The sequence below is a fragment of the Hyperolius riggenbachi genome, chromosome 6 (genome assembly GCF_040937935.1).
Source record: "Hyperolius riggenbachi isolate aHypRig1 chromosome 6, aHypRig1.pri, whole genome shotgun sequence".
NCBI lineage: Eukaryota > Metazoa > Chordata > Amphibia > Anura > Hyperoliidae > Hyperolius > Hyperolius riggenbachi.
The window spans coordinates 325,085,463-325,111,139 of NC_090651.1; the positions used below are offsets into that span (position 1 = coordinate 325,085,463).

Sequence of the window (25,677 nt, forward strand, 5' to 3'; positions counted from 1 at the left end):
GGCATTTATTATATACTAGCTGATTGCCCGGCGTTGCCCGGGAATGTATTTGGCTAGTGTTGGCTCTGCCCACTTTTCCTAACCCTAACACACAATTACTTAATGACCAAGTATGTGAGCTTTGTGGTCTTTGGCATCAATAATTTGCAATGAAATAAAATTAAACTGATTGGATGCGGCTCCACCCCTTTTCTGAATTTGAACCTCAATCACCCAATGGCCAACTGTACCAGGTACAGGTGATTAACAGTGCAAGAATGGCAGCAATTAAATATTCCCCTTAAAAATCAATAGGTGGATTTTGATTGGCTTTTATAGGCTCCACCCACTTTTCTGAATATTAATCCCAGTCACCCAGTGACCAACTGTACAAAGTTTGAGAACCCTACCATTAACAGTGTAAGAATGGCTGCAGTTTACATTTGCGCAATGAAATTTGTATTTTTCTCCACCCATTTATTTCCTAACATTGTTCAGGTATGTATTTGGCTGGTGTTGGCTCCGCCTACTATTTCTAACCCTAACACACAATTACTCAATAACCAAGTTTGTGAGCTTTGCGGTTTTTGGCATCAATAATTTGCATTGAGATTAAACAAATCTGATTGGCTGTTTATGGCTCCACCCCTTTGTCTGAATTTAACCCCAGTCACCCAATGACCAACTGTACCAGGTTTAAGGCTTGTGCCATTAACAGTGCAAGAATGGTAGCAATTACATATTCCCTCTTGAAAATCAATAGGTGAATTTTGATTGGCTTTTGTAGGCTCCACCCACTTCTCTGAATATTAATCCCAGTCACCCAGTGACCAATTGTGCAAAGTGTGAGAACCCTACCATTATTGCTGCAGTTTACATTTTCTCAGTGAAATTTGCATTTGTCTCCGCCTACTGATGACCCGGCATTGCCTGATTATGTATTTTGCAGGTGCTGGCTGCGCCCACTTTTCCTAACCCTAACACACAATTAATCAATTACTCAATGACCAAGTTTGTAAGCTTTGCTGTCTTTGGCATCAATAACCTGCATTAAAATGAAACAACTCATATTGGCTGTTTGTGGCTCCACCCCCTTTTATAAATTTAAACCCCAGTCACCCAATGATCAACTGTACCAGGTTTGAGGCTTGTGCCATTAAAAGTGCAAGAATAGCAGCAATGAAATATTCCCCTGAAAAATCAATAGGTAATTTTTGATTGTTTTTTGTAGGCTCCACCCACTTTTCTGAATATTAACCCCAGTCACCCAGTAAACAACTGTGCAAAGTTTGAGAACCCTACCATTAACAGAGTAAGAATGGCTGTTGTTTACATTTTCCCAGTAAAAATTGTATTTGTCTCCGCCCACTTATGACCCTGCATTGCCCGCTTATGTATTTGGCTGGTGTTGGCTGTGCCCACTTTCCTAACCCTAACACACAATTAATCAATTACTCAATTACCAAGTTTGTGAGCTTTGCGGTGTTTGGCAACCATAATTTGCATTGGAATGAAACAAATTGGATTGGCTATTTGTGGCTCCACCCCCTTTCTGAAATTGAACCCCAGTCACCCAATGATCAACTATACCAGGTTTGAGGCTTGTGCCATTAACAGTGCAAGAATGGCAGAAATGTAAATATTCCCCTTGAAAATCAATAGGTGAATTTTGATTGGCTTTTATAGGCTCCAACCACTTTCCTGAATAATAATCCTAGTCACCCAACGACCAACTGTGCAAAGTTTGAGAACCCTACCATTAACAGTGTAAAGGTGGCCACACACCATATAATTTTTTAAATATCTGTTCAATTTAAGAATTGCAATCAATTTTTCTGACTGATTGCAACATTTCAAAAATATGACCAATGTACCACACACATATGTTCAATTTTTCCCCAATTATGATAAAAATGATTGGAAACTCTGACAAAATTGCTAGGGTCTGTGTATTAATAAATTGACAATCTAACACACACCATACAATCTTTAGAAAGATTGAAGAGAAATATCTGGCATTCCGGATCGATCAAAATTGAAGAAAACGGGAAATCCGATCAGATTTTTCAGTCGAATGAAAATAAAGCTTTCGCTTTTTTGGGAGATCCGATCGTTTTTATCGAATTGCCGTAAAATCTGATCATTTTGTTGTATCGTGTGTGGCCACCTTTAGAAAAACAAAAGTTTGCTTTCTTAAAACAGAAAGAATTTGCAATAATTCAGGTTGGAGTGAGCTTGAGATGTCTCCCAGGCACCACTGCTGAATATATGCAAATTAACCATTGTTACCCTTAGAAGCTAAACACACTTCCAGAACCGCTGGAATGCAATGATGTGTCAGCTTGTTAATTTGTACAGAGCCATAATAATCCAACATGCATACAGACTGTTTTGGATTGTTTGATCCTCATCAGCGCATGGCATAGATTAATTTGGCTCTATGCAGTAGGGCTTGTAACACCGAGAGGTACAGACTAACCAGCAAGTTCATGGTGACCCAGAACTCATTGGAGTGTGTAAGGGACTACAATGGTCCTAAAAGCCCCCTTACTAAGATGTTAAGAAAAACAAAAGTTTGCTTTCTTAAAACAGAAAGAATTTGCGATAATTCAGGTTGGAGTGAGCTTGAGATTTCTCCCAGTGCATCACTGCTGAATATATGCAAATTAACCATTCTACCCTTAGAAGCTAAACACACCTCCAGTGTAACAGTGTAAGAATGGCTGCAGTTTACATTTTCCAGTGAAATTTGTATTTGTCTCTTTTTGGTTATGGGAATAAAAAGTATCCTATACTTTATTCCAGGTAATGTACTATGTGTGTGCCAAATTTCATTCAAATCCGTTCAGCCGTTTTTGCGTTATCGAGTAACAAACATCCAAACATCCAAATATCCAAACATCCAAACATCCAAACATCCGAACTTTCCCATTTATTATATTAGTAGGATTAGTAGGATAAAGATATTTCCTAAAAAGGATTTAAAGCAATAATGCTAGCCAGCTTTCCTGCTCACTACACAGTTTTTTGGCAGTTGGACAGAGCAACTGCCATTCACTAAGTGCTTTTGAGAATAAACAAATCCCTGAGAATCCCCCACGAAGAGATGGACTAGTCCAAAACCTGTTGCTTCTGTCAGATTTCTACTACCTAATGTAAGTGACAACATAGAAGAAAAGTGATTTATGGCTCATTTTACTCTGGAAAAAATGTACTTCTTATTTATCTATGTTTGCACATATTTTAAATTTTACAACTTTTCGCCATAGTGCCCCTTTAAGATGCGTTCAAGCCCTGTGGAAAAGAGTTGAACAAGGTCTCTCTCCAAAGCAACTATACGATTAACTACAAACAATTATTATTAACCACATATGGTACAAGAGTGCTTAGAAGGATTCGCGAGCAGATCTACTGAATTGCAAAAGTAGTACAGAGGCGCCAACAGGGTAAAAACAATATTTCTTTAAAATGGATAAAATAAAGTAGGTAGCGGTGGACTTACCCCTCCAAAACAGACACAAAAATTGCTGTTTTAAGCAAAAATCAGTTTATTTACATACTCCGAACAAGGTGCAACGCGTTTCGCGGGTATATCCCACTTCCTCAGGCAATAAATAGGAGCTAATCACCAATACGGTCCGGTACATAGCCTGGCGCCTCTGTCCCTGGTGGAAGGGAATTCTTCTTTTTTCCCGATCTACAGAGAGTGACTTCTTAATCCTGAGTGGGGACAGGTCTAATCTCCTCACCTGCCTTCATAGTGGTTACCTGGACGGTAACCCTTGTTTGTGAGTATAACCTACCTATACTTACCTTCCATACCCAATTTACAGTACATACTACACTATACTGGGCTCTCTGCGTCTTCCCTTATATTTTAGATCTACTGAATTGTTCAGGCTGTAAAGTGTTGGCCATAAGGAGCCACAGGGAAGTAATCTATCTCTCCGGTCCTAAAATATAATTACCCTACAGGAATCCCCCATATAGGATATCCTGAACTCTGGATTGTATCCCTATATCTACAGTATCTGGCGGCAACAGAGCCGCAAAGAAATAAAAAGGCCCCAACTGCCTCATGTATCCCACAGTTCCTGGTGAGACCAGAGCTGGGACAAGGTCCTCCAGCACCCAAGGCTTGGACCCCAAAGTGCGCCCCTCCATCCCTCCCACCCCAGCCAACACACACTGATTGCTATTAGACTGAGGCACCCTAGGGCCCCCAACCCCCTAATCTCTAGTTATCTGGTTTGCAGTCACTGCCATGTATCCCCTTTTCTTATTTCTCTCTGCTTCAAACACAATAGGGGAATGATAGCTGAGTAAGCTGTGTGCCGCCTCCTACACTGCGCCCTGAGGCTGGAGCCTCTCTCACCTCTGCCTGGGTAAGACTGTGCGAAATTGCAACACCCCCCCCCCCCCCCCAAAAAAAAAACCAAAAAAAAAAAACACAGTGCTGTTCACGTTACGGGCTTAGAAAGTGCTACTCCACAGAGAATCTTATGGAAAGTGTCTACTAGTGTAGCTTGCCACAGAAAAACAATCTTGGTGGCCACTTGCTCCGTCTTACTTGAAAAATCTGCGGGTGAGGATGGTGTTCCTCCTGGTCTTTCGGATGAGCGCATTAACCATCTGGCAGACTACAATGCTGATAAAGAAGGCGGTGTAACAGTACCACTCCTGATGCAAGCGCTGGGTGTATGTCTGTGATAAAAAGAGATGCATACATGCAATTATAACCTGTTTCTCTTTCTACCAGTTCTTTCTTGAATACCCAAGTGTAGATGTGGGTACATTTTATTTCCCAAAAGCCACCTCCATCCTCCCCTCAATCTGATTGTTTGTGGACAGAGATAAAAGGTACCTAAATAGCTGTCAGGTTTTGGACTAGTCTCCTCATGAGGATTCTAAGGGTTTTCTTTATAAGACAAGACAAATTACATTTATATTGCACTTTTCTGGCGCAAAAGCACCTGAGCTGCAGCCTCTAGGCTGTGCTCAGTAGAAGCATTAGGGAGTCTTGCCCAAAGTCTTCTTACTGAATGGTGCTGACTTACTGAACAGGAAGAGCTAATATTTGAACACCTGTTCCAGATGCTGAGCCCTTAAACATGACACTATCCAGCAACAACTTTGCTGGCCAATTGCTAAAATAGCGTGAAAAGTCTTTTCCAGTGAGTGCTTTTGTAAACAATAAAATAAATACGGATAACCCCCTATGAGGAGATGGACAAGTCCAAAACCTGTCAGATCTGTCACATTATTACTGCCTACTGTAAGCGACAGCAACATAGGAGAAAAGTAATTTATGGTGCATTTTATTCTGGGACAAATGTAAGCATGTATACACATGTATTTAATTTTACAGTTTTTGTGGTAGTGGTCCTTTAAATCTCTAAAGGTGGCCACTAACAGTCAAAATTCTCGCGAAAAATCGTTAGAGTGATCAGAAATTCTGATCGGACGAAAAATCGTTCACTACACCATCAACTAACCAATCATTGCTTCCTATCTATCACGACCAACAAGAAAATCCAAACTTTGGTTCAACGAAAATTCAATCGGACGATTGTTTTTAGAATCATTCATAATCGATTGTGCCTATCAACTGACATTATTTACAAACAATCCGATCAGAATTTCTGATCGCCCAAACGATTTTTCGCTAGAAATTGGACCGTTAGTGGCCAGCTTAAGGCTGACAAAGGCTCTTGAGGTAAAAGATTTGCTACATTTAAACTTAAAGAAGGCTTTGCCCAATTTAGCTGGGAAAGGCAGAGAAGAGTTAACTAAAGTAGGCACATCAGCAGATCTGCCTTGTGCAGTGGTATCCTGAACAACTCTTTGAGACTATAAAAATATTATTTAACTACCTGTGGACCGAGCGAGTACGAATCTACGTTGGGCAGGGGGCGCTGCGGTTCTGACCGGACGTAAGCTCTACGTCCCATTGACCGTGCGCCCCAGCCCGTCCGCGTCGCTCGGTCCGCTCTGCCCCCGCCGCAATGTGCTGCCCTGCTGCCTCTATGACGGCAGAGCACTGTGCGCCGGGCACGAGCCGTTTTCATTGGCTCCTGGCCCTGTCATTCATGTAAGCCACTCCCATTGGCTTACATGGAGTGACAGGGTCAGGAGCCAATGAAAGCGGCTCCTGACCGACGCACAGCGCTCTGCCATCATAGAGACGGCAGAGACAGCAGCCTGCAGCGGGGAAAGAGCAGCGTGTCCGGCGGGAGCGTTAGTAACTTGCGGCGATTCGTTCGGAAGCGGCAGTTTGCTGGACCAGCACCCTCTGGTCCTCAGGGGGCAGAGGGTGCTGGTCCCGAAAGGGTTAAAGATAATCTGTAGCACAGGAAGTAATATTTATCTGCTCCAGCACTGTGGGTCTCCTCCATGCATCACAGCCACACACTTTCTGGTGCCATTCGCTGGCTCCCGATCACATGACTAATGCAAGTCATGTGATCAGGAACCAGCGAATGGCAGCTGAGAGTGTGCGGCTGTGATGCATGGAGGAGACCCACAGTGCTGGAGCAGGTAACTATTACTCTGATACCTGTGCTACTCTGCAGGCATATAGGGCAAGGTGTGTGTTGGGGGAGATCGGTTATGGCGGGGAGAAGTTTGAATTCCAGGGGGCCCAGGCCCCATGACAATTTTGCAGGGGGGCCTTATGGGAAGTTGTTAAGCCCCTGGTACCAGTGTTTCGCAGAGTCATTTACTTAACATTTAAAATATATGTAAACCTATAGAATTAAGAAGTATGTTTCTTCCAGAGTAAAATGAGCCATACATTACTTTTCTCCTATGTTGCTGTCAGTAGGTACTAGAAATCTGACAGAACTGGTTTTGGACTAACCCATCTCCTAATGGGGGGTTCTCAGGGATTTACTTATTTTTAAAATGCACTGAGTGAATGGCAATTGCTCCATCCAACTGCCAAAAAAGTGTACGGTGAGCAGGGAGGCTGATCAGCATCTTTGTATAAATCTTTTTCAGGTAGTGTCTTTTTAAAGAACAAAGGGCATGCTGAGAACCCCCTATGTAGAGATGGACTAGCCCAACATCAGTCGGTAATGTCAGATTTCTACTACTTACTGTAAATGCCAGCAACATAGGAGAGAAGTAATTTATTGCTCATTTTACTCAGGAAGAAATGTACTTCTTATTTGTATGTGTCTTAAATTTTAAAATTTTCGCAGCAGTTCCTCTTTAACCATTTCAGCCCGCGGGGATTTTTCACCTTATGGATCAGAGCAATTTTCAACTCCCATTCATTCGCTAATAACTTTATCACTACTTATCACAATTTATTGATCTATATCTTGTTTTTTTCCGCCACTAATTAGGCTTTCTTTGGATGGTACATTTTGCTAAGAATTATTTTTTTATAAATGCATTTTAACAGGATTAATAAGAAAAAAATGGAAAAAAATTCATTATTTTTCAGTTTTCGGCCATTATAGCTTTAAAGTGATCCACGCTACCATAATTAAAACCTATGTATTTCATTTGCCCGTTTGTCTTGGTTATGACACCATTTAAATTTTGTCCCTATCACAATGTATGGCGCCAATATTTTATTTGGAAATAAAGGTGCATTTTTTCCGTTTTGCGTCCATCACTATTTACAAGCTTATAATTTAAAAATTGTTCGTAGTATACCCCCTTCAAATGCATATTTAAAAAGTTCAGACCCTTAGGTAACTATTTATGTCTTTTTTTTTTTAATTGTAATTTTTTTTTTCCATAAAATTTTTTATTTGGGTAATATTTTGGTGTGGGAACTAAACAGTTAATTTTTAATGCTATTATATGTGTAAATTTTAATGTAAAAAATATGTAGATGTAGTTTTACTATTTGGCCACAAGATGGCCACCTTGAGTTTTTTCCCTCCTTGTGCTTCTCGCTAAGCGGAAGCACAAGGGGGATGCGGAAATTTTTACGTGCAGAAAGACTGAAGCCTCTTGTAAGAGCGCTTCGGTTTTTCTGCGGGGGACACGGATCGGTGATCAGGAACCATGTTCCCGTTCACTGATCCTTGGGCTAACGGGGGACACCATGGGGGCTCGCCCACGATCGCGCGCGGGAGCTTGCCGAAGCGCGGCACAAGCGTGGCAGAGCAGCCGCCCGGACGTGAGCTTCACGTCCGGGCAGCAGAAATGGTTAAAGAGGAACGTTGGGACCGTGGTCCTGCCAATACACTGTGGGAGGGGTTTCACCACAATATCAGCCATACAGATGTCCCTGATAGTGATGATCGTAATCACTTAGTTACGGTTACGCGAAATTTTGCATACATTTTCGCAATGATACCTATACGTAATTACTAATTGTTAATCGGAATGATTTTGTACACGCATTTGTAATTTACGTGTAATTTCCTGCAGACTTTGGCGGGGAATAGAAAAGCTCCCATACATACTATTGCTACCGAATTTGCTACATATGTTAAGGAGCACAGTGGGTACAAGTAAAACAAATAATTTTTCAAAAAGACCTTGTAGTTTTTGAGACAATCGAGTTGAAAAATGCAAAGAAAAATGTTTTTTAAACTCAGAAAAAATGAGTTTAAAAACCATTTTTCTGTGTATTTTTAAAATCTATTTTCTCAAGAAATACAATGTCTTTTTGAAAGATTCTTTATTTTGACTTGTACCCACTGTGCTCCTTAACATATGTAGCAATTTTGGTAGCAAATGCAATAGTATGTATGGGAGCTTTGCTATTCCCCGCCAAAATCAGCACGAAATTATGCGTAAATTACACATAAATTCATGCATAATTACGAATGCTTACATTTACATACAAAACTAATTACACTTTTCCCTGAAATTTTGCATTACAATTGTGATGCTTAAATGTGAATTATGATGCTTAATTACGCATAGGTGTACTTTCTGCTCATCACTAGTCCCTGATGATCTATTCGAGAAAAGGTAAAGATTCCTCCTGGGGAAGGGGGTGTCAGCTACTGATTGGGATAAAGTTCAATCTTTGGTCACAGTTCCCCTTTAACTGACACAGATAAGTGAACACATAAATCAACTCCTTACTCTGCCTGCTCCCCCCCCCCCCCCCCCCCTGTCCCCGGGCAACAGTACACATAGCTCAATTGTAGCTGAGTGATGTCTATACACACTCATGGCCAGATGTGTCGCCCTCGGAATGAGTCCCGATCCCTACGGGCAACAGTTGTAGTGCATGCGTAAACACACCTTACATTCATCTGACGGTGATAGCTACTTACCCATTCTTGTCCATAACTGTCTACAAGCTCATTGATGGTCTTGTCCTCCCAGTTGGCTCGAAGGCCCAGAGTATCTATGGGAAGGAACCCCTGCTGGGCCAGGACGGTAAAAAAATTCACAAACCCTGCATAGGATTCCATAGCCGCTGCATGGGAACAAGAACCAAACTATGAGTCATCAAGTGTGGTTTTAAACTGATAAATATTTATAGTAAAGCTCTAAAGGAACAATCATTAAAAAAAAAAATCTTGAGAATCACAATGCTGTTTTAGTTTCTCTAGAAGCTCCTCTAAAAGCACCTCCTTGCATTCACGTACACAAGATTTCTCAAGTGTTTCACCCCTCCTCTGGAATCCTCTTCCTCAACACATTTGTCACTCTCCACCTTTCTTCTTTAAACGCTCCCTCAACACTCCCTTACTCCTAAAAGCATGCGCTCTAACTTAGGCCATTCCCCCTTCAACCTCTGGCCAAGTTGTACTCCTTACTAGATAACCTAAAAACACACTGCCTCTAGGTATGCATATTATATACTACCCCACCTCTTGTCCCCTCTCGTAAGCATGCAAGGGCAGGGCTCTCTCACCCTTTTGTGTTTTGCAATTTGTTATTCATTTTATGTCTTGCAGTTTTTTAAACATTTTATTCATCATGTTACTGTCACAATCTCACCATCGCCTAGGTCCAGCAGCAAGTCAGTTACTTCCAGAAGCTGGAGTAAATGACCGGACTACTTGCAGTGTGTGGATGGCATCGCTGAAGTTTCCATTAGCGCACATAGTCAGGCATCCTCCACTGTTGCCAAGTGACGGGAGCATGTGAGACGCACGGTGTACGCTCTCTTGTGCTATCGCTAACCAGGAAGTAATTGATTCTATTGCTAGAGTCAATCACTATTGGGTGGAAGTGCGTTCCATTGGTCAGCTGTGTGGGAGGCTCTTCCTCATAGGTTGATGTCTGTATAAAAGCCGTGCTGCCAGGCTTGCTAGTTGCCCCTGATAACGTTAGTCACTGGAGCTATCTGCTGGGTGTAAACCTCTTACCTCTTACCTTTTGTTATTACCTTTGCCTGAAACCTGACTATCCCTCTGACTGCTGCCTGGACCAATCTTTTCTAGTTTTTGACCACTTTTCGGACTCATGTTTGTCCCTGGTATTGTTTGTTTGTGTATGACTCTTGTCTTGTTTAACTAGATTTTGGATACTGCTCTGTTTGTCAGTCATCTGATTTCCGTGTATGACCCTGGACTGTTTGACTAAGCTATATTGCCAGTACCACTGCCTAGTGATATTGGTGGTACCACAGTCTTAAAGAGAAACCGTGACCAAGAATTGAACTTGATCCCGATCAGTAGCTGATACTCCCTTTTACATGAGAAATCTATTCCTTTTCACAAACGGATCATCAGGGGGCTCTGTATGGCTGATATTGTGGTGAAACCCCTCCCACAGGAAACTGTGAGGACCATGGTCCTAGCATTTTCTTGTCTGTGAACCTCATTGCATTGTGGTAAATAGCTGTTTACAGCTTTTTCCAACTGCCAAAAAAAGCAAGCAGCAGCTTCTTTCACTGACATCACCTGCCAGCAGTAAAAATGTCACAATTTGATAAATGTCAGAATGTAAATCAGGGAGAGGAAAGCTTTTACAATGAGCAAACACTGACTAAATCATTTATTCATAATTATTGTAAAAATATAGCACTTTTTTATTACATTATTTTCACTGGAGTTCCTCTTTAAAGGGAACCAGAGACGAAGGCTAGTTGAAAAATGAAAAAAGATGTTATACATACCTGGGGCTTCCTCCAGCCCCACAAGCCTGGATCGCTCCCACGCCGCCATCCTCCGCTGCCTTTATCGCCGGTACCGGGTCCCGTCACTTCCGCCGGCCGCGACCAGTTGTACGCATGCACAGGGCTTGCGTCGACTGGCTCGACTGGCCGACATTACGGGACCCGGTACCGGCGGACAGAGACAGCGGAGGACGGCGGCATGGGAGCGATCCAGGCTCATGGGGCTGGAGGAAGCCCCAGGTATGTATAAATTTAGTATCATCTTTGTCTCTGGGTCTCTTTAAGCCATCAGTTCCTGTACCTTGTGCATTAAAGATTGGTTGTAACCGTGTGCTGGGTAGACGCAAGAAGTCTCTCGAGGCTGAGCAGGGGAAGCAGGAACAAAGGGTGCATATCGCTAATGGACAAAAAGGGCGCACCATGGGCTGCAATGCATAATATCAGCTATTGGGCGCCAGAGAAGAAATTAGGGCGCCTGACAAATAGCGGTTGCAGGGATCGTGATAACAAAACTTTTCTTTTACAGAATAAGGTTTATGACAAATATTGTTTACAAATTCATTTTGACTTTTGGTTTAACTTATTTTATCGTTTTTAACCACTTCAGCCCTCAGTCATTTTCACTTTATGCATCTGAGCAATGTTCACCTCTCATTCATTAGCCTATAACTTTATCACTACTTATCACAATGAACTGATCTATATCTTGTTTTTTCCGCCACCAATTAGGCTTTCTTTGGGTGGTACATTTTGCTAAGAGCTACCTTACTGTAAATGCATTTTAACAGTAAGAATAAGAAAAAAATGGAAAAAATTCATTATTTCTCAGTTTTCTGCCATTATAGTTTTAAAATAATACATGCCTCCATAAGTAAAACGCACGTATTGTATTTGCCCATTTGTTCCGGTTATTACACCGTTTAAATTATGTCCCTATCACAATGTATGGCGACAATACTTTATTTGGAAATAAAAGTGTATTTTTTCCGTTTTGCATCCATCACTATTTACAAGCTTATAATAAAAAAAAAATAGAAATATTTCATCTTTACATAGATATTTAAAAAGTTTAGACCCTTAGGTAAATATTTATGTGTTTGTTTGTTTTTTACTGTAATGTTTTTTTTTTATTATTATTATTAAACATTTTATTTGGGTATTTTTGGGAGGGTGGGATGTAAATAGTAATTTTTTTAATGTAAATATATGTTTATTTTTTTTTATTTTTTTATGTAGATGTAGTTTTACTTTTTGGCCACAAGATGGCAACCTTAGGTTTGTTTACATGACATCACTCTAAAGCTGGCCATACACTGGCCCGATTTGCCGCCGTTTCGACAGCAGATTCGATCACAGGGATCGAATCTGCTGCCAATCGTTCGCGCTACACGCCGAACTTCGATCCATTTCGTCCGATCCCGTCGATCGCTCCGTGCGGAAAATTACCTTCGATCGCCTGCGTGTAGGGAGCGCTTCGCTAGCGGCGTTCGATTGCCTGACGACCGACGCAATAGAGCGGCAACACATTACCTGCTCCGCCGGCGCGACTACCCCCGGTCACTGCTGCTCCGTGTCCGCGCTGGTCTCCGGCATGCTTCAGTTCCTCCTGCCCGGCAGGAAGTTTAAACAGTAGAGGGCGCTCTACTGTTTAAACTTCCTGCCGGGCAGGAAGAAGCAAAGCATGCCGGACCTGGAGACCAGAGCGCAGACAGAGCAGCGGTGACCGGGAGGACTCGCGCCGGCGGAGCAGGTAATGTATGCGGGCAGGGGGAGCGGCGGCAGCACCACCACCCCCACAACAGATTGTGAACGGTTTTAGGCTGAAATCGGTTCACAATCTGTTTGCAGTTAAGGTAGCCATACGATCCCTCTCTGATCAGATTCGATCAGAGAGGGATCTATCTGTTGGTCGAATCTGATGGCAAATCGACCAGTGTATGGCTACCTTTAGCGTAAGAGAGGAATCAGTGATCGGGCACCATGGCCCGATTCATTGATTGCTGAGCTAACGATCCACGACCGGGAGCACGCATGCACGCGCACGATTGGCCGTGGGAGTGCACATGGCCTCCTGGACATAGCTCTAAGTGGTTAAATTTCGCTTTCAGGAGTGTAATAAGTATATTTTCCTTTCACTTATTTTATCGTTTTAAATTCATTTTCATAAGCATAATGCTTAAATATCGTTTTCAAGTTTATTGTATTACAAATATATCGCTTTTGGTATTAACCTTGTTTTCAGAATTATAATGCGTAAATTATAGTTTTCAGATTTATTATCTTACTAATATATCGCTTTTAATATTACCGTATGTAACGATCGGTGTCAGCACACAGAGAGACTCTGATTATTGGTGATCTGCAGTATCACCATGAATACAGATATATACCTGATTATTGATGATCTGCAGAATCACCAATAATACAAGTATAACTAACCTCTGGACACCTGATAAAGTGTAAGTGTTTGGTGCAGCAGTATATGAGCTTGGACCACCTGAGGAGCAGGTGACCCTAGACCGTGTAATGAGTATCTCCTAGATAGAGTTGGAGATAAACAGAGAGCCAGTGATTCCCTGAACAGCTGGGAGTCAGACTCTACTGCAATCAAAGGACTCCTATGAGATAAAGTCCCTGACTGGATGGCAGAGAGGTCCTCTCAGAGAGACATGAAGTCCCTGCAGTTACTGAACACCCCACCGGGGGAATGTCGCAGGTAGAAGGGTCAGCCAGACCGGGTCGGCAACACACGAGCAGATAAAGTACAGAGACAGAAGGCTGATTCGGTAACCAGGGACAGGCAGGGTTGGCAACAGGAATCAGATATGCGAAGGTACCGAATCAGAGAGCAGGAGAAGAGTCAAGAGAGCAATAGGTCATAACAAATATCAAGTAGAGGCCTAGTCTAGAGTGTGAGGTCTGTGGTCTCAACACTCAGGAACTGATCTAAAGAATAACACAGCAATGACACAGTATCCCTAATCTTGGGTGTGAGGTCCGTGGTCTCAACACCCTGGAACTGGTCTAAAGAATAACACAGCAATGACACAGTATCCCTAATCTTGGGTGTGAGGTCCGTGGTCTCAACACCCTGGAACTGGTCTAAAGTATAACACAGTAACAACACAGTAATCTGGCTAAGTGTGAATTCCCAGGACCACCTGGTTCTAACACACTGAGGGATCTGACTATGGTCTGAGTGCTAACACATAAGCATTCGCAACGGCAGACAACCAGCTACTGACAGGCGAGAAGTATATATAGCACAGCGCTCCTCAGCGCCGCCCAGTCCCATTCAACCAATCACCTACTGTGCTCCATCTGTGTGCACTACTAGGCTCAGACAAACCAGACGCATGCTGCTGCGGAGAAACCGCCGGTCTGCACGCGGAATCAGCCGCCCGCTGTCAGACCGCGCGGCAGTGTCTCCGCAATTCATTACACCGTAATTTTAAGATTTTTAATGCATACGTGATTGTAAGGCAATTTATTCTATTATATATATATTACTTTTTTTATTCATAATATTTTTAATGTGTACGTGATTGTAAGGTTATTTATTCTATTACAAATATATAAATTATTCTATTCATGACATTTATAGTCAAGTATTTTATGGTATCAAATATATTATTGTTTCTATGTGTGTAAGGGTGTTTGTGCAATGGGTATGGTTAGGGTTAGGCACCACCAGAGGGTGGTTAGGGTTAGGCACCACCGGGGAGGTTAGGGTTAGGCACCACCAGGTGGGTTGTTGGGGTTAGGCATCACCGGTGGTGGTGGGGGGGGGGGGGGGGTGGTTGGGGTTAGGCAATCGGCACCAGCAGGGGGGTGGTTAGGGTTAGGCACCACCAGGAGGATGGTTAGGGTACACAGAGGAACTGTCCTGTGGGCACCGCCCATTTTTGTGGGAGCTTTTTGCGGATAGGAGCCTATTCCCAGCCGTTGGCTTCCTGAAAGAATAGGTAGTCAGTGTATGTCCTGGGTTTTTTTAATCATCAGATCTAAAAATGAAATTTCATCTAGACAGCTAGTGTAGGTTAAATATATATTTTCGGTCATTTTTATTTATTTATTATTGACACAAATCTAGAAATAGCTACTGCTTGTAAATGGGTAGCTTTCATACTAGACATCCAAACAGAAGCCTTCCTTATAATATGTATACTATAATAATCTATACCTTATACCATATATACTTCCTTATACCGTTTAATTTTATAACCACCATTTTAAATCTGCAGTTTTGCTACCAGGGTTAAAATGAACCCGAGGTGAATATAAACTGATGAAATAAACAATTGTATTTATCCTCCTACTCCTAAAAATGACCTTTTTTTTAGATATCTCATTGTTTTATTTTTTATTTAAATATTTACACAGTAGATTGAATGTTTTGTTGTCTCTGCTCAGTGGCAGCCTATTATGTGTCCCAGAGCTAAAATACACAAAGTATTGACCCTTTTCTATCTCCCTCTGCTCTCAAAAGTTTTATTCTGCCAGGGAAACTTTTATGGCTGTAATTTGCTGTCACTTCCATGCCTAGAAAATAACTCTTTCAGGCAGCAAAATAAAACCAGTAAAACAGCCTAGGTAATAATGTTTTACACTGAACATACACATTTTTACCTCATCATGTCACATGTCGCCTCAGGTACAAAGTTTAAGTGTGGTAGGTGCCTGGTTTCTGTTTCTCCTAGGAATCTAGGGAACCTTAGCTATAAATGTGTGACACTGGATCTTACCTACGTGGAAGTAGGAATAGGATAGCAGCTGCATGTTCACCAGACGATCCTTGTAGGGGTTACGTGGCTTTCTTAACATGATGTCACTCTCGGCTTTTTCATAAGCCAAAGCAATGGAGGGGATCTGCAGAAATTTGAGAAAAAGTTGAAAAATTTGAGAAAGGCTGTGGTGGCCCCACGTGAGACAATTTTTTTTATATTTCTCTTACATTTGAAAAATACAATACATTTTTAGATTAATTGTATCAGTTGAAAAATCTGATCAATGTATCACACACGTGTTCAGTTTTTCCCCAGTTATAAAAACGACTGACCAAAATTGCTTCGGTCTATAAATCCAAAAACGGACAATCTATCCTACGCCAATTGACCGTCAGAAAAACTGTACAGTAATTTTCACCACTCCTGATTGAGTTTTATTGACAGTTGCATTTTCTTTTCAATGTTAACACTGCAATTAGTCCCACAGCAGTAGCAGTAACTACCTGTAGAGCACTATAGGGTGAGTTAGGCTCCAACAAAGGGACCTCTCTGGCCCCAAGTCTTCCACCACTGTTGGGCGTGATTCCTGGGTAGTTACTTCACTGTCCATAAGACAAGCAGTTTGTAAAGTTTCAGTTAGATCATCTTGGCTGATAAGGCAACTGCAAGCTATAATTTGATTGTCTCCACTGCTGTCCTTCCTAGTGTATGTCCAAAATATATACTTTCCCCACTCTGACTTACAATGTCAGTTCCCAGTTCAATGAAGAGAATGGTGATGGTTCCGAGGGGCAAGGGGCAGCTGATGATCACATAGACCATGAAAGGGATCATCTCGGGAATGTTCTTGGTGACTGTGTAGCCGATAGACTTTTTCAGGTTGTCAAAAATCAAGCGTCCTGCAGGGAAAGACCATTGTTGAGCTTGGGTTAAGAAAAACTGGGATGTACACATACATAAATTAGAATAATTTGGTAATAAATAGTTCTAAACCCAAACTAACACACTAACTTTAATATAGAATTTCTGTGGCTTTAAAGTGAACCTGAACTAAGAAAAAATATTTAAGATAAACACATGATGTTCCTGCCAATGAATATTTTTTATTAATTACCTCACCGTCGGTTCCTCTCAGAAGCTCGCCATTTTCTTCTTACAATGATTCTTTCCAGTTATGACAAGATTTTGTCAGAACTGAAATATATCAGTTGCTGTCAGTTAATATATATATATATATATATATATATATATATATATATATATATATATCAGTTGCTGTCAGTTATAACTGAAAGGACAACTAATGAGCAAGGTAATGTCCATGTTTCCCTATGGCTCAAATGGGCGATATTACAGTTTAACAGTGTGCTGACCAAAAAGCTGTTACGGACTATTTACAAAATGGAGGACGGAGAATTCCATCGAACACAGTGTACAAACAGGATGCAGGAGAGGAGAAAACAAGTGATGAGTAGACTACATGGAAGGTAAGTATGACTTGTAGATATTTTTTTACTTTTAATTTTCAGTTCAGGTTTGCTTTAAAACAAGCTTATTACTTTATTTATTATTTTTATTGTTAGCACTGTTGTTATGTAATAGTGTAAGAATGATTTTAAAATTACAGTGCAAGCATAAAAATAACACAAGTTGTAAAATGCTCTCACTTTTAATTGGAATAGCACAAAAGTTTATTGGGTGACTACTAGTTAACACATGCAGTGGCATAGAAATAGAGGGTGCAGAGGTTGCGACCGCATCGGGGCCCTCAAGTGTAGTATTAGCTCCTTATTGGTCCAGTACTGGTAATAATCATTTCTATAGATGCTTTGAATAGTAGTATTCATTAACAAGCAGGTCTTGGTGCGCCATATCAATTGTTAAGTACAGAGTGCTTGAGGGGGCCTAATGTAAAACTTGCATTGGGGCCCGTAGGTCCTTAGCTATGCCACTGAACACATGAAACCATGCATTGGTGTTTAATAAAATATGTGGTTGCTCCTTTGTGCATCATGTGCAAAACTTTGTGTCAAGACTTTTAAGTTTTATGCGCAGTACACACAATTTTGAAAATGAATCAAGAGGGGATTATTAATCAATAAATAACAATTTATTATTGAGTATTGCTAGAATACTGAGCTTGTATCTTCATATTGTCACATTAATCAAACCATAGTCCTCAGACTTCAGGTTTAAAATGCCAGAGATGGTACACATATAGCCAGGGCCGGATTTACAATAAGGCATTGTAGGCACATGCCTACAGGCTCCTTATGTAGGAGAGGTGGCTGCCCTCCCCAAGTTTTCCCTCTACCCATTGGCTGGCTACTTACTACTGAGGTGGGGACACATCTGGCTCCCTATACTTGGGCTGGGGGACACATCTACTACATAGATGAATGGGGTTACCAAATGGGGATGAGGGATGCCTATCTATTATGGAGGTGTGGCCTGAGATGAGGGGCGGGGCTTAGGACACCACAACGCCTATGCCTACAGGCTCCTGAGCTGTAAATCCGGCTCTGCATATAGCTGTTTAATCTCAGCTCTGATGAACTTAGCGCAGGCAGTTTTCAACACGAGTTTTCAGCCAGCTGTAGTTTTAGACTTACCCCGAAGGGGAGTAGTTTAGGGATTTTTCTTTTCAAATTTCTCTTTATTGGAAGTGGGATGAGATAAATTACAGTAAGCATAAAGTACTTTTGAGCAAGCATGTCAATAATGCTCACGTGCGCTTCAGAATAGATTAACCGCCATTTTACAAAGTATGGTCCCGTGTTAGTCGTGGAACAGAAATGCAGACATCAAACCAACAAATGTTGATTTGGGTAATACCTTCAAAGGATACATGAGATTAAATAAAGTCCTCTAGCCCCTAGAAGTCTCAGTGTCCCTCGCCACAGTTCCAATGTCAACCTGTGTTCATGTGTCCCCTCTGTAGAGGTGACTGACCCAGGCTTCTGTGCATGCGCAGGTAAGTGCGTCCGTTGGCTGCACTCATGCGGCCAGGGCTTTCTGCACAGGCACAGTCAGGGCCGGTTTTAGACTTTGCTTCATTTAGTGTTCTCACATGAGATGCTGCAGCTCAACAAAATAGCACACTGGTTGGCTGTGAGTCTGTGACAAACAAACTGCTCACCCTCAGCCACTCCATTCCTCCTCATTCAAGACAGCAGGGTCACCTCCTCCTTTCTGCTGTGCAAGTCAAATGAAACACTGCTCCTCTCCTGCCTCCCTCCTCCTTACTCACTGTCAGACTTCTCACACAGCACAACAAGCTGCTTTTCCCCAATGATAACCTGTTTACCTCACTCTCCTCTCGCTTCTCCTACTCTGACTGCATACTGTTAGTGTAAACACAGTACAAACATGCTGCCCCTGTAATCTCTGCGCTTGATGAAAATGTTTCACCTTGCTGCATGAGAGAACTGGCCCTGGGCACAGTGCTATGGGACTTTGAGCTGTGCTCGCACGCTCCCGCTACTGAGGAAGGGACACCAGAAGACTGGGTGACATCGGAACTGCGGCAAGCGACACAGAAACTTCTGGGGGCTGGAGGAAGCCCCTGGTTAGTAAAGCTTCAGGATGACTTTATTATCTCATGTATCCTTTAATGACTAACTACTAATGATGGTTTATTTCACGCTTTTGAAAGCTTGCAATAAACCGTGTACAGTCCATAGCGGTAATCCCGAGTCAGGCTCGGGACGGAATGCCGCAGAACAGGGTGGTAATCCCGTGCCTGAGTGAGTTTCATGCAGGAGCTGCTGCAGACCTCTCTGAGGTATGTTTTTCTTCTTATTTTTAGGGTCTAAAAGCTTATGAAAAAATGACATGGCTTTTAGACCCTAAATCTGGAAATAATCATAACGCCAGGGAGGTTAAAGGTATTACCCGAATCAACATTTGTTGGTTTGATGTCTGCATTTCCATCTTACAAATGATATATGAGATATACAAACAGGAATTCAATGCTAAGCCTCCTGATCTATCATTTAGGCCAAATTTTCAGGTACACAAACTCAAGACAAAACAAATCAAGACAATGTAACAGAGCAGGGACGGTGTTACCATTGAGACTAAGGGGCCCCCGAGTGCTGCTGGGCCCCCTGGACTCTGGCCCTCCCCTCAACTTTACTGTTTACCCCGAGTCCTTGCATGATCAGCATTGCAACTCACCTGTCCTGGTGCGCTGATTATCCCCACTGGCTGCCTCTTCTCTTTGACCCATCACATGTCATTATGCAATAACATGCGCCGGGTCACTGAAAAGAGGCAGCCAGCTGGATGGAGATAGAGCAGGACGTCGGGACAGGTGCAGATGGAGCAGCACATAGGGACAGGTGAGTTACAATGCTGATCAGGCAGGAGCCTGGGGAACATAATAGAGTTGAGGGGGGTGATTGCTAAGGGGGGTCCAGCAGCGCAGGGGATCCCGGCTGAATCTGCTGCAGGGGGGGGGGGGGGGGAGATGCCAAGTGGTTACCTTTGCCACAGGGCCTATTAGAGCTTCAACTGGCCATGCAAGAAAGATCTGTGAGTATGCCTAGTCACAATACACTGTGGGCTCGATTCACTAACCGGTGATAGCTCAGTTATCACGTGTTAAGGCTTTGCAGTGCAAACTTGCGTGCTAAGCATTTTGCACGTGCAAAGTTTATGCCGTTCGCGTGCTAAGTTTTAGCGCGCATATGGCGTTACGCCAGATGCACGATAAGTGCAATTTTACATAGTTTACATAGTTATTTGGATTGAAAAAGACATACGTCCATCGAATTCAACCAGAAAATAAAGTACACCAGCCTACTCCCTCACATATCCCTGTTGATCCAGAGGAAGGCTTAAAAACCCTTACAAGGCATGGTCCAATTAGCCCCAAAAGGGAAAAAAAATCCTTCCCGACTCCAGATGGCAATCAGATAAAATCCCTGGATCAACATCATTGGGCATTGCCTAGTAATTGTAGCCATGGATGTCTTTCAACGCAAGGAAAGCATCTAAGCCCCCTTTAAATGCAGGTATAGAGTTTGCCATAACGACTTCCTGTGGCAATACATTCCACATCTTAATCACTCTGACTGTAAAGAACCCTTTCCTAAATAAATGGCTAAAACGTTTTTCCTCCATGCGCAGATCATGTCCTCTAGTCCTTTGAGAAGGCCTAGGGACAAAAAGCTCATCCGACAAGTTTCTATATTGTCCTCTGATGTATTTATACATGTTAATTAGATCCCCTCTTTTCTCTAGACTAAATAAACCCAGTTTATCTAACCTTTCTTGGTAAGTGAGACCTTCCATCCCACGTATCAGTTTTGTTGCTAGTCTCTGCATCTGCTCTAAAACTGCAATATCTTTCCTGTAATGTGGTGCCCAGAACTGGATTCCATATTCCAGATGTGGCCTTACTAGAGAGTTAAACAGGGGCAATATTATGCTATGCAATATTATGCTATCAATTTGCACATGATAACTACGGTGCTTCGCGTGTTAACCTATTAGAGTGTATGCTTAGCACGCCGGTGCTAAGCTGGATTGCACGCGATGTAATGCGTGCATAACTTTACGCGCATGATATCACGTGCAAAGCAGCTTTGCACGGGCGTGCTAAGTGTTAGCACACTTTTGTGAATCAAGCCCTATGTCAGGATAAGTTGATCAGGACTTCTCTGTAGGAGACCCATGGCGCCCGATGTCTGGAACACATCAGATTTATCCTCAGGTCTTGCATGTATTGTTTCAGAGATCACTGTGGGCTCAGTTTTACTTACTATTAGTGACAGAGATAAATTACCAGAAATCCAGTCAGCTGCATTTGCTATGTGTGATAATAACAATCTGAGCTCACGAAGCGTGGTGGCCAATATCCCAAACGTAAACTCTAAAGGTAGCCACTAATGATTCAATTTGCAGAACAATCTATTATGAACAATTCTTCCTTTGAACAATTGTAAATGATCGTTTGGGATCACTAATGGACAAAAATCTTCTAACCAATTCGATCAGATTAATGAAATTGATCTGAATTACGGTTCAATCTCGTCAATCTGATCGGATTGGTTAGGAGATTTTTGTCCATTAGTGGTCCCACACGATCATTTACAATCATTCATCAGATGAATTGTTCGTAATAGATCATTAGGCAAACTGTATCATTAGTGGCCAGCTTTAGGGTGCTTAATAACAGTTGACTGAAGAAGGCCTGGTGCACACCAAGTGTTTTTGGTAGCGTTTTCAAAACCTCTGCCGCCTCTGAAAATGCTTGGCTAATGTATTTCAATGGGATGGTGCACACCAATCTGGATACAAATAGGCATGACGACCAAGGGCTTGATTCACAAAAGGGTGCAAAGTGTTAGCACGCCTGTGAAAAGCCCCTTAGCCTAAAAGAGCTTTTCACGTGCAAAGTTCTGCTCACAAGACTTTACGCGCGTAAAACTTTGCGCACATAAAGTTTTGTGCTGCGCAACTTCAATAAGCGTATTTATCACGCGAACAGTGTGACCTTTCGCGCGCACCACGCAGCGCAAAACTTTACGCGCGTAAAGTCTTGCGTGCAAAACTTTGCGCGCGATTTCTTGAAGCTTTGTGCGTACTAACTACTTAGCACCCTAGTTAGCACGCCTAAAGCCTTTAGGCGTGCTAACTAGGTTAGCACCACTTTGTGAATCGAGCCCCAAGTGAGTAACAGTGTGCCTCTGGCTTGACATCCTCTAAAACAAAGATCAGACACAGGACCATCTATAGTATGAAGATTTTTGTATTTTATTTTTTATTTTGTAATAGAAATGCTCCTCTCTCACCTTCTTCTACACCCGTCACAATTGAAGCAAAGTTATCGTCCAGAAGAATCATATCTGCGGCATGTTTGGCAGCATCTGATCCGGCAATTCCCATAGCAACACCGATGTCGGCTTTCTTCAATGCTGGGGAGTCATTAACTCCATCTCCAGTAACAGCCACAATAGCGCCCTGAGATAGATAGATAGATAGATAGATAGATAGATAGATAGAAAACATGATGCAATGCTTATATTTTTAATGACATTAAAATGTGTAGGCCCTAAAGATTAGTTAACCAGCAGCTGGCAAATGCCAGTTCAGGTCTGGTTAATAAATACCTTGGGGGTGGGGGGGTGGGGGGAGAATTGTGAGTAATCTCCCTAGTGGTTGGGTTGGGCTAATAGTGGATGGTCCCCCCAGGTCATTAGAGCAGTTTAGGGGGCTGTCTGCACTGCTCCTGCCCCCCTTGAGATGTAGCTGGCAGAGCGTGGTCTTGGGCGGTATGAGCACCCGGGGCCCACCTGTTTTGCACACCTCTGGGTTTGCATTTTTTTAAATCCCACAGGTAAATTGGCTTCCAAGTAGAGATGATTAATGAGATGCAAATATTTCAGCTTGTAAAATGGACCAATCAATTTAAACCTAGGTGGAACTTGATTGGTTCATTTTTTAGCTGCATATATTTGCCTAAAAATTTGCATAAACTTGGAAATACTTTCATCTCATTGATCATCCCTACTTTCAAGTTACATATTAGTGGTAGGGCCCCCTTGACTCGGATGAACCTCATCAAGGTGAAAGGATCTAGTACGGAATGCCTTTACATGCACACCATTTTGGAGGCTAACGTCTTCCATTAGGGCAACTGAATGCAAATGTATGCAATTAGTCCAACTGAATGTAATTTTCATCCAAGCTGTTTTATCATTACTAGAGTTCCACCTATTATGTGTAGTTGAGGGTCTTCCTTTAATTTTGAGGCCTTAGTAGAGTCAGTTCAGCCCTTGCATAATTTTGGTACTGCAGTTTGAATGCACATACTATGCCTTTAATTTTCTGACCGGCTTCTGCAGACTTATAAGGCAGGTGCTGCTTGGAAGTGAGCTCTTACCTTTTTAGTGTTTTGCCTGGTTAATAAAATGCAAATTTCATGGTAATATTATGCAAATGTATGCAGCTGGGAAATTGAAATTGACTAAATAAATGCAACGGCTGCCTTCCATTTTGAAGCTGCATCTTTTTGCATAAACTTACTCTAAAATGTGCATTAGTGTGGAATTATTTGTCTCTCAATGACCATCCCTATTGATAGGCTGGGCAGAATTCTGATTAGCACCTGGCAAATCTCTATTCCAGCATAATCAGGTCCTGTAAATCACTCCATACGCTTTGCACCATCTAAAATCGGTTCTTTATAATGCTTTTCTTTCAAAGATCACAATCATCATAAAAGTTCATCTGTGGGTAAGTCAAAGATGATAGTCAGGCGTTTCGGGCATACTCGATCCTTTTTCAAATCAGGACAGACCCACATTCCAAGTTACATATTAGGCCAATTTTGTGATCTTCTAAAGAAAATCCTAATAAAGAACCAATTTTAGTGCAAATCGTATGGAGTGATTTACAGTGTCTTGTGACTCCAGATGGGATTCCTGCACGTCTATGACCATTGGTGCGGTGGCAATTACGCTATACAGCATAACCAGGTCCATCATCAGATTAGTGCCTCCTAGCCAATAGCTCAGGAGCAACAATTAACTCTCAATAATCAGTGTTATTGCTCGTGGCATGCACTTAGCTTGTGTTTACTACCTGCTTGTTTAAACATGAGCAGTATTATATTATAGTCAGGCAGTCTAACAGATGTGACCTAATTTGTGGGTTTTAAACAGCAGGATTGCTTAAAGCAACAAGCACAGCCATACTATCCCAGGAAAAAAAGACAACACATATATAAGTAGATAAATCCTTGTTTTACTTGCGTACCAGATGTATTGTACTGTCCACGTTTTGATTTCAGTGAATTATATAGTAAATAAAGAAAAAACGATTCCTGGCATTTTCCATTTCTACTTCTTCTGACTGAAGCCAATCCTGATGTAAATTCTCTGTTAGGGCTGGTGCACACCAAAACCCGCTAGCAGATCCGCAAAACGCTAGCAGATTTTTAAACGCTTTTTTTTATTTTTATGAGGCGTTTTGCTAGCGTTTTGCGGATTGCTGCTGCGGTTTTCAGTATAGTAGATTTCATATATTGTTACAGTAAAGCTGTTACTGGACAGCTTCTGTAACAAAAACGCCTGCAAAACCGCTCTGAAGTGCCGTTTTTCAGAGCGGTTTGCGTTTTTCCTATACTTAACATTGAGGCAGAAACGCATCCGAAATCAAAAAAATGCCTCACCCAGGCATTTTTCGTTTCTGCAAAACGCCTGCCGCTCTGGTGTGCACCACCCCATTGAGATACATTGACCAAGCAGATCCGCAGCCGCAAGCGGATCTGAAAACGCCCAAAAAGCCGCTCGGTGTGCACCAGCCCTTACTCTATTTTTTTTTCTCCTAGAAACTGCAAATGACATATCTAGCTTGCTTTGTAAACACATGGGAGCACAGCATAGATCATATTTCAGTAGTTTCTCCCTTCTCGGCCTCATGTCACATTAAACTGCCCTCAGCCAATTAATGAGGACCAGGAATGTGGGAGGGGAGGGGAGGTGGCAGCTTCCTTCTCATCGGCAATGTCCCAAATAACATTTATTACAGCGGAAATATTTCTGATTAGATTGGAATGCTTGCATTCCAGGGTCAGGTTGCAGGCTGCATAATAAACACAGAGCAGTGGGTAAATGGAATTTGATTTTGTGGCTGACAATCCCTCTTTAATGATACCAAATCTACTAATAAAATGCAAGTATGACTTGTTGGACCATGTTTTTTTATGAAGTTTTGAATGACAGAATTACCTACCATACACCAGTGGTTTACCCCAGGAGTCGCAAACCTTTTTCAACCTTTTTCAACCCGTGGACCGCTATCCAGACCAAAATTTTCTTTGGGGATGGGGGGCGATTCTAGAGGGCGTGGTGGCGTGAGTCAGGGGTGGGGGTGGGGGTGGGGGGTCTTTTGGGCAGCAACCCCCCCCCCCCC

At 42.2% G+C, this 25,677-nt stretch overlaps 1 protein-coding gene across 1 annotated transcript in view; it reads right to left on the bottom strand.

Moving 5' to 3' along the window:
- The window catches only part of LOC137522196 (potassium-transporting ATPase alpha chain 2-like), a 120,657-nt gene that overhangs the window by 11,639 nt on the left and 83,341 nt on the right, over positions 1-25,677 (bottom strand). The window contains exons 17-21 of the mRNA XM_068242227.1: positions 22,554-22,722; positions 16,498-16,652; positions 15,772-15,895; positions 9,231-9,376; positions 4,550-4,683 (exon numbers count right to left, since the gene is read on the bottom strand). Coding sequence (XP_068098328.1) covers positions 4,550-4,683; positions 9,231-9,376; positions 15,772-15,895; positions 16,498-16,652; positions 22,554-22,722 — 728 coding nt within the window. The remainder of the gene's footprint in view (positions 1-4,549; positions 4,684-9,230; positions 9,377-15,771; positions 15,896-16,497; positions 16,653-22,553; positions 22,723-25,677) is intronic.